The 16,236-nt window shown below is 45.5% G+C and overlaps 1 protein-coding gene across 1 annotated transcript in view; it reads right to left on the bottom strand.

Annotated features, from left to right (window-relative positions):
- Positions 1-754: 754 nt before the first annotated feature.
- Positions 755-16,236, bottom strand: part of LOC127061041 (uncharacterized) — a 59,066-nt gene continuing 43,584 nt past the window's right edge. The window contains exons 2-3 of the mRNA XM_050986959.1: positions 3,111-3,351; positions 755-2,306 (exon numbers count right to left, since the gene is read on the bottom strand). Coding sequence (XP_050842916.1) covers positions 755-2,306; positions 3,111-3,280 — 1,722 coding nt within the window. The 5' untranslated portion in view covers positions 3,281-3,351. The remainder of the gene's footprint in view (positions 2,307-3,110; positions 3,352-16,236) is intronic.

Here is a 16,236-nt window from a genome sequence, read left to right as displayed (position 1 = left end):
ACCTCCCTGATCTGTAACCCATGCATTGCTTCGACCCTTTGGTTTGTCCCACAATCCTGCACTATTCCATTTCCACCACGTGACTGAATAAATGGTACCACAAGAATCCTGGGTGGTGAAAGAACAATTAACTCGTAAAGGAGGTCCATCCCACATATCAACATCAGCAGTGGAAGAAGTTATGATTATCCCAGTATCATTTCTCTCCCAATTCCTAACCCTTAACTGTATATATTTGTAATCTAAGCTCCATCGGATCCTGACAAAACAAGTGAATTTATCTGAGTCCCTCGCAGTTATGTTTCTTAAAGTGATGGTTGAATTACCAATTTGTGCATCCTTATCCCAAGTCGTGACAGCATTGTGATTTTCGACACTGTTCCTGTTCCCTCTTTTCCAATATACGGTCACCTCCCTGGCTCCAGCTCTCTGGTCATCTGTAAAAACACAAGTTCACACTCATTCCCTCCAATGCTCCTACAATGGGTTCAGGGACTGATACAACAAAACCATTGACAGAAGGACATCTTATAACAATCAGAAATACAATAACTAACAATGTGGTTCTTTTGCTTGGATTATCATCCGAGTTGGGGATAGTACTTGTGTCTCCCCTTGTGCAGGAACTTTCTTGACTCTGGTGTAGTGAATCCACGAGTCAATCCCTGCTACCTTAACAGCTGTAAAGGTTGTCAGTATCACCTGATGCGCACCATCCCATGCTTCCCTCAGGGGATCAGTTTGCCAGTTCTTTTTATGTACACCTGGTCTCCTGGTTGTATGTCATGTACAGGATTTTCCAGTGGCAGTGGTCGATTCCACTGCAATGCTCCACACAGGCGCTGAGAACTCTGTGAAGGGATAGAACATAATTGAAAATCACCTGATCTCCGGACACATGTGGGTCGCCCCTCACTGTAGTTGCATGATACGGTTTCCCATACAGAATTTCGAAAGGGCTGACTCCCACCTTTTCTCTAGGCTTTATCCTAATTCTGAGCAAAGCTAACGGTAAAGCCTGCGGCCACTGCAATTTGGCTTCTTGACAGATTTTCTTTATTTGATTTTTCAGTGTTTGATTCATTCTCTCAACCTGACCACTCGACTGAGGTCTCCAGGGAGTGTGTAGATTCCAAGTGATATCAAGCATTCTAGCCACCTCCTGTACAATGTTAGCAATAAAATGTGGTCCCCGGTCTGACGACAATCCCAATGGTACCCCAAATCTCGGAATGATCTCTTTTAATAGAGTCCTGATTACTTCCTTAGCCTGATTGGTACGACAGGGAAAGGCCTCTGGCCATCCTGAGAAAGTACACACATATACCAACACATACTTGTACCCCTGAACCCTCGGTAATTCTGAAAAATCTAACTGCCAATAATCTCCTGGCTCTGCCCCAGTTTGAAGCCTACCTAGCTGGATTTGCTTCCTAACTATGGGGTTATTTTTCAGACACACCGGACACATTGCATTCACCCGCTTTGCCATTGTTAACATCTGGTTAGAAACCATCTCCTTTTTCAAAAATTTTACCAATACCTCTGCTCCCCAATGACACTTATTGTGCTCTGTAACAAGGATTGCATTCATTATTTGTTTTGGGACCACCACTTGTCCTGTAGTTGTGACGTACCATCCAGTTGCGTTTTTCTGTGCCCTCAACAATTTGGCCAGCTTCTCATCCTCTGATGAGTAGTGTGGTGGTTTGTTTAAGTAAGGAGAAATAGGGGTTACCTTTGTAGGGATCAAAGCCATCTGGGTCCATACCAGCCGTGCAGCCTCCTTGGCAGCCGAATCTGCCAGGCGATTTCCTTGGAAAATTTTTCCTTCTTCTTTCTGATGCCCACGTACATGCATGACGGCCACTTTTTCTGGCTTGTGGACTGCTTCTAGTAAGGCTAAAACTTCTGTGTGATGTTTGATCATAGTTCCTTGTGCACTAAGTAATCCCCTCTCTTTCCATAAAGCTCCATGTATGTGTACTACTCCAAAAGCATATTTAGAATCAGTCCAAATGTTTACCTTCTTTCCAGCGCTGAGTACCAGTGCCCTTGTAAGGCCTATGACCTCTGCTTTCTGGGCCGAGGTTCCTGGAGGTAATGCTTTGGCTTCTATAACTTGAGTTGTGGAGACAACAGAGTACCCGGCATACCTGGTCCCATTTTCCACGAAGCTTGATCCATCTGTGAACAACTCCCAGTTGGGATCTTCCATTGGTGTGTCCTTCAGATCCATCTGGCTTGAGTACACCTGCTCAATTATTTCCATGCAGTCATGAGCTAATTCCCCTTCTGCTGTTTCACTGTGGAGAAACTCAGCTGGGTTGATATGGTTAGTTGCTTTCAGTTCCACATCATCTTAATCCCTCAAAATGGCCTGGATTGTAGCATTCTGCTAGATGACAACCAATGTCCCCCTTTCGGTTCCAACACTGTCAATCCCATGTGGGGAACGAACACTTCTATTTTCCTTCCCCATGTTAATTTTCGAGCCTCCTGTATCAGTATGACAGTGGCCGCTACGGCCCGCAAGCATGACGCCCACCCCATACTGACAGTGTCCAATTGTTTGGAGAAATAACCCACTGGCCTTTTCCAGGACCCCAATCGTTGGGTAAGTACCCCCAATGCCAACTGCTGTCTCTCATTCACATAAGTTGAAAATCTTTATTCAGGTCTGGCAGGCCCAAAGCAGGGGCTTCTTTTAGAGCTTGCTTTAACTCCTGGAATGCCTTTTCCTAGCAGTATTCCATTCTAGCTTGGGCTCTTTCAGAGCTTCATACAATGGTTTTGCAAGCAGTCCAAAATTTAAGATCCATAATCTACACCACCCCACCATGCCCAAAAAGGACCTTAATTCCTGATGATTTCTAGGGAGGGGTATAGAACAGATCGCCTCCACACGATTTGTCCCCAGTTTACGCTGTCCTTGGCTCAGCTCACAACCCAAATACAGCACCTTTTCCTGAATGAGTTGTGCCTTTTCCTTCGATACTCGGTAACCAGACTGTCCCAACATGTTTAACAGTGCAATTGTTAGCGTCAGGCATACCCCTCTTTCTTCAGTAGCTAGCAGGATATCATCCACATATTGCAAGAGTACATACCTAGACGGTGGTTCTTTCACCTGGGTGGTCCTCCATTCCTCCAGTTCCTTGGCCAACTGATTGCCAAAGATTGTGGGGCTGTTGCTGAATCCCTGGGGTAAACGTGTCCATGTCAGCTGCTTCTTCCGTCCTGTGTTAGGGTCTTCCCATTCAAAGGCAAAGTACTTCATGCTTTCCGCGGCCAGTGGGATGCAGAAGAAGGCATCTTTCAAATCAATCACAGTAAACCATTTAAAGCGTTCTGACACAGATGTTAACAAAGTATAAGGATTAGCAACCACTGGGTGGATGTCCTTAACTATTTTGTTAATTGCCCTTAAATCCTGTACTAGCCTGTACTTACCATTTGGCTTACGCACCGGGAATATAGGGGTATTGTATTCCGATTCACATTCTTGTAATAACCCTAAAGTAATAAATTGAGCTATTGTGGGAGCCACCCCCTGCTTTGCCTCTGTCCTAATGGGATATTGTTTAATTCTAACTGGTTGTGCCCCTTCTTTTAATTCCACCACTACAGGTTGGGCTGCTTTGGACTTCCCTGGTACTCCTGTTTCCCAAACCCAAGGGACTACTGCTTGTTCTACTTCGGGCGGGATTGGCACTGGATCAGCTTCTTTTAATATGAAAATTTTTCCAATTTCTTCATGTGGAATTTCCAATTTAGCTCTCCCATCTTCGAAAATAATTTTTGCATTGAGTAGGGATAATAAGTCCCGACCAAATAACGGTTTTGGACAATTTGGCATATATAAAAATTGATGATCCAGTTCCTTCCCACCAAACCTCAAACTGAGGGGCTTCAGAAAGGGTCTCTCCTCAAGTTGTCCCATAGCTCCGACCACCTGTATGGTAGTGTCACTAATTGGTCCTAGACGTTTATTTAATACTGAATAAGTAGCCCCTGTATCTACCATAAATTCCTGTTCTCTGCCTTCCACCTCTATTCTTACCTTGAGGTCCTGGTCTAGTCAGCTCTGGTTCTGATAATTTCCCAGTATCATAGCCTGAGCTTGGGCGACATCTGCTGGCGCCATTGGGTAAGTTATCATAGGGCTCCCGGTCTCGCTCCCATTTCCTCCTCTCCCCATCCCATACCTTACAGGGCAGTCGTCTTTCCAGTGGCCAATCTGTCTACAAAATGCACACTGATTTGAGCTTAGTCCTCGAGTAAACCCATTGCCAAAACCCCCCATATTGGTCCCTGCATTCAGAAAGAATCCCCTGCCTCTGCCAAAACCACCACGTCCACGTCCTCTGCCTCCCCGTCCTCTGCCCCTTTGTCCTCCAGCCTGCTGCTGCATTACTGCCAAAATATTGGCTTGTTGTCGCTTTGCTGTCTCTTTTTCCCTATTATTATACACCTTCCATGCAGTCTCTAAAAGTTTATCTAACCTCCGGGTGTCCTCACCCTCCAGCTTCTGCAATTTCCTCCGAATATCATCCTGTGACTGACCCATAAACAACAAGGCTATCTGTAACTGCCCTTCTTCCTTTTCAACATCCAGACTAGTATATTTCCTTGCCGCTTCCTTCAGCCTTTCCAAAAATGCCGACGGGGATTCATTCTTTTCTTGTCTTACCGCATACAGCTTAGACCAATTTAATGTTTTAGGCATTCCTGTTCTTACTCCCTCTAACAACAGTTCCTGGAACTTTTTCAACCTCCAATGGCCCTCAATACTATTTGGATCCCACCCCGGGTCATCGGTAGGCACGATTTCTCCCACAGTAACTCCTGCCAGCCTCTGTGCCCGTATATCCTCCCTAGCCCTTTCCTTAGCAGCGCGCATTACCATATCCTTTTCAGTTGAATCCATCAGAGTATCTAACAACACCTGCAAATCATTCCAATCAGGATCTTGTGTTTTAATAACCATTTTAACCACCCACCCAGTTCTCTCTGGATCCTCCCGGTAGCTTCCCACTGACTGTTTCCAAATCACTAAATCACTCGGGGAGAAAGGTACCTTTATTAGCACCCGCTCCCCTTGGGGCCCTACTACCTCTCTCAGGGAAGCAATCATGTGTGGTTCCCCCTGATTTCGTTTCCCCTGTTGCGTACGAGCCCCAAGTGGAGTTCTTTGAACACTACGGGAGCTACCGGGGGAAGGGGTTTGGGGACGAAGGGTAACCTTTGCCCGTGAGACTCCTGGGCTCTCCAAAGATTCGGTATCATCATCCCCCTCACCCTCATCATCTCCATCATCCTCTTCCAAATCCTCATATTCTTTCTTACTTATCTCTATCCGTTCCCTTTTCTCTGATTCTAAAGGTGGAGCGGAAGCAGCAATACACAGTGACAAATCCTCCTCCTCTCGGTTGGCTTTAACTGCACAGCTCACACACACATTCTGTTTCTTACATTCCAGACATTCCTCATCATTTTGGACTTCTAACATCATAATACCACATTCCTTCTGCCACTCTGTCCTTTGTCCCAAATAGTAAAACAGATCCAGATATGGTATTTCCTCCCACTTCTTATTCTTCCTTAAATACTGCATTAGGGGAGTTATCACAGTGGGATCTCTTGTGCCATTTAAGGGCCATTCTGGCCCTCCCTCAGAGGCGTACAAGGGCCACAAGTGATTACAAAAATCAATCATTTTCCCTTTTCGTAATTTGTCTTGATCAAAGCCTTCCGATTTCCATCTCCCTACCAAACAACCCAGCGGGGTATTCCCCGGCACTATCTCATTGGATTGGACAAGTGCTTTAAATGTTTTAAAAAGCATCATATCACAATACAATTTTACCACAGCAAAATAAAACAGAGGATACAAAAAGAGATTTCCAGAGAGAGAAATAGAACAGACCAACCAAATACAATTTTACCACGGAGAAATGAAACACAGAATACAAAAAGAAATTTTCAAAGAGAGAAATAGAACAGACCAACCCAACCAATCTTGCCACTACTCGTCGCCGCGAGGGGCAGGTGCCGGACAAGCGAAGCTTTCGCCGCGTCTTACAGCCGGCACCTAGGTTTTTCCACCAAGACGTCTTTAGCCCAATCCTGCGAGGATCGTTGCCTCGTCTTACGGACAGGCACCCAACACCAATACCAGAAATAAAGCACCTTCAGGCTTACCTCCTCACAGTCGTCCGACAGGCGCAAACAAAGTTGTTTTATGCGGTGCTTTATTAAGGGCCCTGGGGTCTCTGAGGACTAACGTCCCAAAATCAGAGTCCCAGCTTCCCAACAAACTTACAAGATTTTTATACTTCTCCAAGCTGTTCCTTGACTAACGGTTACATTGTATCTCTAACAGAACATTCCTTAGGGACATACATCATGTAGATGACAATTTCTTCCTCTACTGCACATTTTTAGATAATCATGCTCTACTGATTTCTTGCAACACTGGTTTTTAGTTCACATATATTGTGCCAAGGGCCTACTTGGGTTACAATCCTTAGCATAACTACGTCTAATACATAATTTTGCTATTCTTATTTGAATATTAGAATAACTCACTGCAACACTAACAGTGCAGTAAAACCACAATTGCCCTTTTTCCCCCTTAGCATTTTCTGCCTGGCCCTGTAAAATTTTTTTTGCACCTTGTTTCTTAGTTTGCTTTCCAAACCATTCCATGTCCTCAACAGATCTTGAGAAGAGATCTTTACATCTAATAGATCTGAATATTTGAAAATAGGAAATAGGAAATTGAATATAGGAAATCAAATGTGGAATCACACTTCATAAGCTTGGGCTTCTGGACTGAAAACTTAAGTTAATTCAAGTAGACATTGCTGAATGCTCAACCTGGTCTGGCAGGCTCCTGTCTCTGAAAGGTGGCAACTGAAACCTCTGTGTTTGCACAGAAAGGCAAGGTATGGGATAGCCAGTGAGAGGAATAGCAGATTTGTCTTTTCAAACAAGCTGTGGGTCTGCTGGTAGATAAAACTAGCACTGGGAGATAAAAGAAACAATGGGAGGGATTCCACTGAATGATAAATGGAAAAAGAGATTTGCTTTTACAAATCAACTTTAGGTTTGCTGATAAATGAAATTAGACATTGAAAGATGAAAGAAACAATGGGGAAGAAAACCCCTAAATGCCATAAGAATTAAAAACTAAAAGGGAGGGTTATACATTAGAGGGAAATCTTTGGTATCAGGCGTGTCGGGGAGTTTGTACCTCTCAAGTACCTCAGCCAATGAGGAAAGAGAGAAGGGAAATGGAGCCGGGAATTTAGGATAAAAAGGAGGCTGCGTCCTCCAGAAATTTGAGAGATCCCAGGAAAATGCCCCATGGTCTCTCCCTTTATTAGAATACAGCCAAAAAGGACTTGTCTGTCTCTTTTTGGACATAAACCTCTGGTGTTTGGGCACTAGGACCAGAGCTGGGGCTGGCATGCTCTGCATTTCCAGGATGGCTCATGGACAGGGTAAGGTGGTACCGGTGCACTCCGGATCAAGCTGTGATTCTATGGATACTTCAGCAAGAGAGGGTTTTTTCAGGGTGATTCAGCCTTCACCCTTGCTACACTTCCTGTGACATTTGCATCTCTCTTTGGGTAAAACTCCAGAAACCTTCATCATCTTTGGCTCTGTGAAATGTACAAACATCAGAAAAAGTCATCATAGTTTGCAGGCAAAAATACATAAGTTTTGACATTTTGGAACTGGAAGGAACTAATTTCTATTGCTGATGATACCAAAGAGGGCAGGTTGGTGCCTTGGAGCCCATGTCTGCAACAGTTGACTGAAAAATACCTTTTGAAGTGGCACCCTATGGCCCTGGATGGCCTAATCAGAGGTCCAGGAGGCTAGACAGGGGTTTACTACTGACTCTTTGACCTTTTAAGCCAAATAAAAGTTACAAATTCTCAGAACTAGTTATTTATAAAACAAAAGAATAAAGGAGAGGTATTGTACACTCTCTGTGTGTGTGTGTGACACACCTTGAACATACCACATTATAATAACACACTCTCCAAACATCCATTCTTTTTTATGACCATTATCCATTAGGAAATGCCATGTACAAATTATTTCTTTGTTCAGAAGTACCTCACCTACTGAAAACAATTAGAATTGCTTACAGGGCCTCAGTTGCAAATGCAAAACATTCAAAACTCAAACTAATTGGTTACATTAGAAAACACACTTTGCTTTTCTCATGAGGTTGACTGTGAGCTGTTTCCTGAGCTATTCATGAAAACATCCTGGGGCTGTTTGCATCAAACACTGGGATTTTCTTAGCAGTGAAAGAGGGAAAGTGCACCATGTGTGGGAAAGTAATGCCCTCACAAAAGATGTGCTTGGGGGCTACTTAGGTCAAAAGAATTTAGTTTTAGTTCCATGGGCTGCAGAACTGCCCATTGTCTGCTTTATCAGAAGAAGAGGGTTGAGTCTTTGGCCCCTTTCAGAGCCTTAAATGACTAAAGCTGAAGGCATTTCCCCCAAAAAGCAAGGAGTGGCCAAAGGAGGTCCTGCTGCCCAGAGCCTGCCCGAGGTGTCCCTGAGGATTTGTCACATCCTCTGCCTCCTCTGGCAGTGCTGCCACAGAGCACAGCTGGAAGGATTCCAGGGATTTATCAGCACAGGGAGGCAGAGCGTGAGCTCCTACTGATGTTTCCATCCAGGGCTGGCACTTTCAGGCCAGCAATGACAAATTCTGCAGCTCTGGCTGCACAGTTGTGGTTGGCGGTGCTGTGACAGCCTCTGCCACCAAGCAAGAGCATCTGCAGGGGCAGGATGGTGCAGAGGTGCCTCTCAGAGAACGGAGAGAACACCTTTAAACAGCATCTGGCAGATCTAATGAAGGGGTGGTAAATCCCTTTGAAGGGCATGGGTTATAAAAACCTCTCTCTGTGAAAATCAGAGACAATAGGAGTGAAGAGGGAATGGGAAAGGTGAAGGAAAAGGTAAAAAAAAGAGGAAAAGGAAAGAGAAAGGGACAGAGGGAGAGGATAGAGTCCTCAGAAAAAAAGGATTAGTCCCATATGTAGTCTTTCCTTCTTGTCAAGGAACAAGCTCAAATCTCCAGGCAAATATAAAAGGCTACAAGATTGTAGGAGTATGTCAATTACAGTGTTAATGAACCTGACTAGAATTCAGTTTTGACTTCAGAAGAATTAAAGATCCAACTGAGAATGACGCAGCCTCACCTTTCCTTAGTGATATGTGAAAGGCCAGAACAAGAAGAGAGAATCTGACTTACTCTGTTGGTGCCTGCTGAAATCAGCATGTACTGAGAAATTATTGCTGTTATTGAAAGACCAGTTGAAATTACAGGAGGGTCTCTTGCCTTGGTGAGCTCTTGGCCCTCTGTGATCCACCGCACCTCAATGCAGACTTCAGGTGGTTTGTTGTTTTCCTTTTCGTCCTCCAAAACACCAAGAGATCAAAATTCTTGGTAAAAACAGGACTTCCACTTTCAGTCAAAGCCAAAGAGAAGCTCTGCAGGGCTTCTTCCTGGACACAGATAAAATACTCTGGTGATCTTATCACACCCTCTTCTCAAACTTTTGGCCCCAGATTCTACTCTGGAACACCATGACTTCCTTGTACTCTGAAAGAGGGAACAAATCAAACCTCACCAGCTGGTCCTACCTTTAAAACCAGTGTTCCTCCCACCAGAAACTGTTTTTCCTGTGCTCTGCAATCCCCACTGTTTATTGCAATAAAATGCATCTTTTTAAACTAGGTTTACTAAGTTCCATATGCTTGGATCAGCTTGTATGCCTTTGTATCTATATATGTTTAATACCACTATCTGCTTATTGCAGCATTCCAGGAATCCCTCTTGACTCTTCTCTCCATGTTCCTGCAGAAGGTCAGGTCACTCTGGGTTTCACACCACTAAAAATCCAGGTTGTTCAGGTCCTAGGTGTGATGGGCAGGCACAAAAATTCCCTGCTGACACAGAGACTGAAGACAAACCCCTCTGCTGTCACTGAAAACCAAAGGAAGGAGGAAGTTTCTGCCCATTGGAAAGTCCCCGTTGGCCTGAAGGACTCTGCCTCCTCTTTCTCAGCAGCAGCTCAGCAGCCGGACGCCAAGAAGGACAAGAGAGGGAGGGGGGGTTGATTGGTGTGACAGTGTAACAGCACTTGCAAACCAGAGCTGAGTCTGGCAGTAACATCTCTGCAGAGGCAAGTCCTTGCTGAGGATGAGGAGCTGGGTCACTTGTGCTTAGTTTGCATCGAGTTAAGGGCACGGTGGGTTTTCATCCTGCAGGTGTGGCCCCTGTGACAACAGCCTGTTCATCCTTCAGGGGGTTTGTGCCCACAGGGACAGTGCTGCTCTTGCCAGAACACCACAGTTTGTCCTCATGCCAAAGAGTCCAGGCAGAAATTACTTCCTAAAGTAAACATTTTCCTTTTGCTCTCAAACCAAAGATTTAGTTGTAATGGTATAATAGAAACAAATCTTTTTCCCTGTTGTCTGTCAGGACAGGAGGAAAATCCTATCACACCAAGGTAGCAAGGCACTGATTTCACTTTCAGTGTGGAAATGACTTGCACGAGCAAGTGAAATAAATTCTGTGCTGGAGCAGTGAAGTCCTGCCACTCTAAATCAGTGTGGTGCCTGAAGGGTTTTCTAGCAGGTGTGCACCTAAGTTGCTGCTCAAGAAGTTTATAAGGTCCAACATAGACCTAAGATTTGCATAGCAGAGTTTAGGAGTTTAGGCTGACAGCTAAGGGAGCATAAATTAAATGGTCTTTCCAACCCAGAAGGCTGATAAGAAATGTTGGGTTTTGTGCTCTCCTTCCTTGTTTAAAGGATAGCAACATGTTTGATGAGATTCTGGAATTGCAGCTAAAAATCATGGCCAGATGAAGTCACGTAAGTGGTTGTTGTGCATTTATAATTGTGGAGGTCAATATCAGTGTAGCTGCTTCTGGTAATACAAAAAGCTCTTTCAAGACACTTCTTGAGAGAAATGTCTTTTTCCTTTTCACTCTTAACTGCAAAGCCCCTCCAGGATGGACAGCAAACAAGTGATCTAGATGTCTTTTCACAATAACAGAAAACTTCCCCTTTGATCAGCCCAAATTGCACAAGTCTCATCTGTATGAAAGAATTTCATTTAGTCTCTGCTGTAAATGAGTGATGTCTATGCAACAGGGTTGAGAAAGGACAGACCCAAATTAACAACAGGGGTATTTGTTACAGCTACCATTACTCATCAAACACTTTAAACAACCCATACCATCGAGCCCAAAGCTAATATGGCTCCGTGTTAAACATTTCTGATGGATTACACATCCTTGTGTGAAGATGGCATTAGGATTTAAAGCCAGTATTTCTGCAAATACAAGCACTGTGCAAGAACACTGCATATTCAAAATGGAAACCAAATATCACCTGTACAGGGTAAAGGCTGCAATAACATGAATACACTTCTCCCATCAGGTTCACAGGCAGCTTAACCAATTCTGTGCTTGCAAATAATCTGTTCTGGCATCTTTTTGGGGCCCTGAACTGAGAAAGCCACACCAAAATTCTGTGGGACCATGAAAATTTCTCCAGATACAAACCAGTCTCCAGGTGACACAAGTGACTGCAGCAACCTCCAGTAACAGTGGGGGGCCAGGTTTCCTGTGCTCTCTTTGTCATTGTGGGTTTGTAATTCAGACTCACAGAGGGGCTTGGGATGGAAGGGGCCTTAAAGACCCTCTAGATCAACCCCTCTGCCATGGGCAGAGACACCTTCCACTAGACCAGGTGGCTCAGAGCCCCTCCAAGCTTTGGCAAATACCCAAGAACACATTTTTCTCTGTTTTGCAAGGTCAGGTTTCCATGCTCACCTTCACAGATGGCTCCAGTCTCACACACAGCATTGCTGCTTGGTCACTCTTTTATCTCCACAGCCCAGCAGAGATCCTATTTTGGATGGCCTCACTGCTCCCAAGGGCCCAAGGGACCGGCCACTGCCTCTCCTCCTTCTGCTTTCCATTCCAGGATCAGAGATTTCCTGCTGCTTCCTCCACGTCTGAGACAACTGGAGGAGATGAGGGGCTGAGGATGTGAATTCTGACAGAGAGTTGATAACACTCAGCTGAGTATTTTCTTCTGCCACTAAGCTGCCAGGCTGCTTACACAAATTCCTCCTGCTTGGAAAGGGCTGGTGTGAGCAGCAGGAATTGTTGCCGGCTGGAACTTTTCCAAGAGCTGGACAAAAGAAGCATTTTGTGGAAGGCCACCAGCTGCCCTTGGTCAGCAGCACGAGGTGGGAGGTCCCCTTTTAAAGCCATCCCTGCACAAGGACAAGGACTGGCCTTCTCCAGTACCCAGAGCACCTTCCAGGCTTTCGGGCCGGCCTCGTCCCTCCCCCTGCCGAAGCAGGTTGCTGTTGGAACTCTCATATCCACAGATTCCAGCTGGATTGCTGTGTCTTACCACAGACAGCCCTGGAGACAACAGTGCAGACTCCATCTGCAGTAAAAGGGGACTTTGTTCCAGCTTTTCCCTTGGACCAGCGTGCAGCAAGCCCACTTGGGACCCATTCAGGTCAGTGTGGGCCAGAAGTCAGCTTCTGCTGGGAATTTAAAGCTTTTCCCCTACTTTCCATAGGGAATAATAGAGCAAACCCAGCTGCACCAACCCCCAAATTTCACTCTAATAATGATAATTTTCATTTTCCTCTATTTAAGCCTTGAAGAAAACAAACTTTACTTGAGTGAGCTGGAGGCACAGTGCCCTCCAAGATCATTCTGGAGTAGGACAGTATTCCAGGGGAAGATTGGCAAACCCAGAGTTTACTGGTGCTGAGGAAGCCTTGCAAAACCTTCCCACGGGCGGTGCTCTGGCACCCTCCTGAGCTCCTGGAGCCCTCACTCACCTCAGGCACAGTTTGGACAGCAGGGGAGGGTTCCCTCTGTGAGATGTGAGGACAGGAGGAGGGAAGACTTTGCAAACACTGCCAGGAGGGCAGGGCTGTTTTCATTTATGGTGCCAAGTTGAAGTACATAATCTTTGATTTAATGGGAGGTGCGGAAGAGCACAAATTCTCAGTGATAAGGAGAGAATGTCTCCAGTCACACAGCAAGGGAAGTGAAGGGGAAAGTACAATCTGTATTTCATGGGAGGTGTTCCGTCGTTTACAAAATATTTTGGCAGAAGACGTGCCGAGGCAGTGGTGATTCAGAGCATTTCATCAGACTCACAGAGTATCCCCACATCTGCTCTGCCACATTTTCTCTCTCTTTTTCATTCCGAATGATTGCTCCTGCCAAGGTTGCTCCTGCTTGCAGTTCTACTCTCAGTGGAGTCCCAGAGTTTTCTCAGCAGGCCTCTGCAGCGAGTTCTGAGCCAAGGCGTGGCTCTGCTGCCAGCCCAAATCTGCGCTTCCCTTACCCAGCCTGAGTGAAGGTGGCACATGTGCTGGCCACACAACAGCCATCGCAGCTGACAAAGGCACTTCCTGCAGATTGCCACAGCCGCACTGCTGTTCCACAAATCCACCAGAATCAATTTCAGATGAAAAATGTCATTCATTACAAATTGCTACACCCATGCTGACAATACAGAACTAAACAAATCTCCATTTAGGGTAAAAACTGGAGTTTATTAGATTTACAACCTTTCTATGTAAAATTATGCAAATACCAAGATCACTTAACAAAACTTGATTTATTGCTAGCTTTTACTATAAACAATTCACTATACACAAAGATCAATTAGGCATTTAACAACTTAATTTATTACATATTACTAGAAACATAGACCCCCATATAGAAATACAAAAATACGCATTCCCTCTCTGAATACCCCTAAAATCAGAATTCAATATAGTTATGCAACTATACATCTTTAAATAGAATTAAATACATACATATACGCATATATATAACAATCTACAGATGTAAATACAGATTAAATATTAAAGATCCTATACAATAAATATATATAAATAGATCAACCACAACTATGTATAAATATACAAATATCACTGTACCAATCCAAATAGCAATCCAACTGCATCCATACAAATATACAGCTATGCATCTGGAATCATATGTAAATACCATTAAAAAGAAATAGGTCAATATACAACTAAAATATATAAAAATAGCCATATCTACCGATACAAATACCAATACCATAATTAAAAAAGATATATACTGAAAACTGCATCAATAAACACCTACAAAGCTGTACACATATGGGAAAATAACTAAACACAGATATTACAACATACATAAAAACTAGATACATATTCACACAAATATACAGCTGCAAATCTCTATGCATATATCTATACGTACATATATAGAGTACATTCATAAATAAACCATCATACGTATAGAAATATACCGATACAATTAGCAAGCTACATATGAAAATATGCATGTAATTATCAGTAAGTCCATGCAAGTCCATGTATCTTCAAAGAGCAATGAAACAGAGGGATCCCAGCTGCCTCATCTTCAAAGCCTCTTCCCTGCTCTCCTCCTCCCATGCAGAGAAGCTCTCCTGGACAGGGACAGCAGATGGGACACCTGGCAAGCAAAGGGAACAATGAGTGAGTATGGGGACGTTTCCCTTGGAAGCAGCTGCACTTCCATCAGGGAAGAGAAAATCTCAGAGCCTCCCCAGGAGGGCTGGAAAGAAAAAGGAGGTGACTGGGCCAGGCTGTGGTGAGCGCAGCCGCGGCGGGACCGTCCCACAGCCCCGGAAGCCCGGCACAGGCGGCACAGCTCCCGGGCCCTGCCGGCACAGCTGCCTTGCCCAAGGACAGCCCCTGTGCCGGCCGGGGCAGCTGCGCTGAGCGGCCCTAGCACGGGCAGGGCCCGCTCCTGCCCCGCCGGGCAGTGCCCACGGCCACAGCCCACGCCGCCCTCAGCCCCACCCTGCCTGCCCGGGCCTGTGGCCTCACCTGGGCTCTCTCCAGGCTGCCAGCAGCAGGTCCCCGTTCCCTGTTCCTTCTGCTAGCCTTCAGCTTCTCCCTGCTGGCTCCTGTCAATCTCCGGCTGACCTCAAGGTATTTTTTGCAGTTGGGGCAAAAGTGGAGGCTCTGGCATTGGTTCCAAGGCCTGCCAGAGCTGCAGTCCTGGAGCCCTCTGTGCTCCCTGCTGGCTCCCTCCATCCCCTCAGCCCTGCCATGCTATCGCTGAACCCCCAGCCCCCTTCCGTTTCTTCAGCCCCTCACAGTCCTCTCACCCCCCGCCGTCCCTTCTGACCCATCTCGTCCCCCTAAGACCCGCCAGCCCCTCAGCCTGTGTCACTTCCCTGTCACCTCAGTGCCAGCATCACCCTCGGCTGCCCCACAGCCCTCAGCCCCAGCAGCAGCTCAGGCTCCCTGTCCCTTCAGCGCCACCGCCCCCTCAGCCCCCTCTGCCCCCTCAGTCTCACCGTCCTTCAGCAGCTCCTCAGGGGACAGTGCCTGGGGCCAGCGGCAGCTCCCATCGCTCCAGGGAGAGCCGGGGCTGGAATTGCTGCTCCGCTCGGCCCGGACGCCAGCTCGGACCCAGCACAGGGAGAGGGGACACAGAGGGCACAGGGGGAAAAGCAAGAGGTGAGAAAGGCAGCCGAGGGTGGAAATAGGTAAAAATGCAGCCTAGGCCTATGCAAACAGCAATCTATCCATCTAAATGTTCATATTCCTCTTACTATTTAACTATATGCATTTATAAATGTAACTTCATCTCTATTTTGTTTTTGGACCCTACACAAACAAAAATTGAGCTCTGAAAATCTGTAGGTGTAAATTTATATTAAAATCTATCACTTCTCTAACTGAATACGTATCCTCATTTAACTCTACAGATCTATCAATATATACACATATAAACTGACCAGTCTAACTTGTAAATAGAACTATAGACATTAATAAATAAACCATATGAATCTATAAAGAAATTTACAAACAGAGGAATTCTACCTGCCCGATGGTCACAGGCACTCCTCTGTCTCTTCCTGCCACGCAGGGCAGCCCTCCTGGAGATATTGGTCAGATGGCATCTGGTAAGCCAAGGGAACGCTCAGTCAATATTGTGAACCTTTCCCCAGGACAGCAATTCTCCTTCTGCCAGGGACTGTCAAAGATGGCCTGAAAGGCAGACCCTCACTTGGCAATTTGAAGCCTGCCCTTATAAGAACAGGGATCATTCCAAGTGTTCAAAAGTCTGTTTCAAAGCATTGAAGGATCTTGATGAAGTTTCA

Source organism: Serinus canaria, chromosome Z (assembly GCF_022539315.1).
Source record: "Serinus canaria isolate serCan28SL12 chromosome Z, serCan2020, whole genome shotgun sequence".
NCBI lineage: Eukaryota > Metazoa > Chordata > Aves > Passeriformes > Fringillidae > Serinus > Serinus canaria.
Note: the sequence above shows the minus strand (reverse complement) of the source record. Positions and strands in the feature narration are given on the sequence as shown.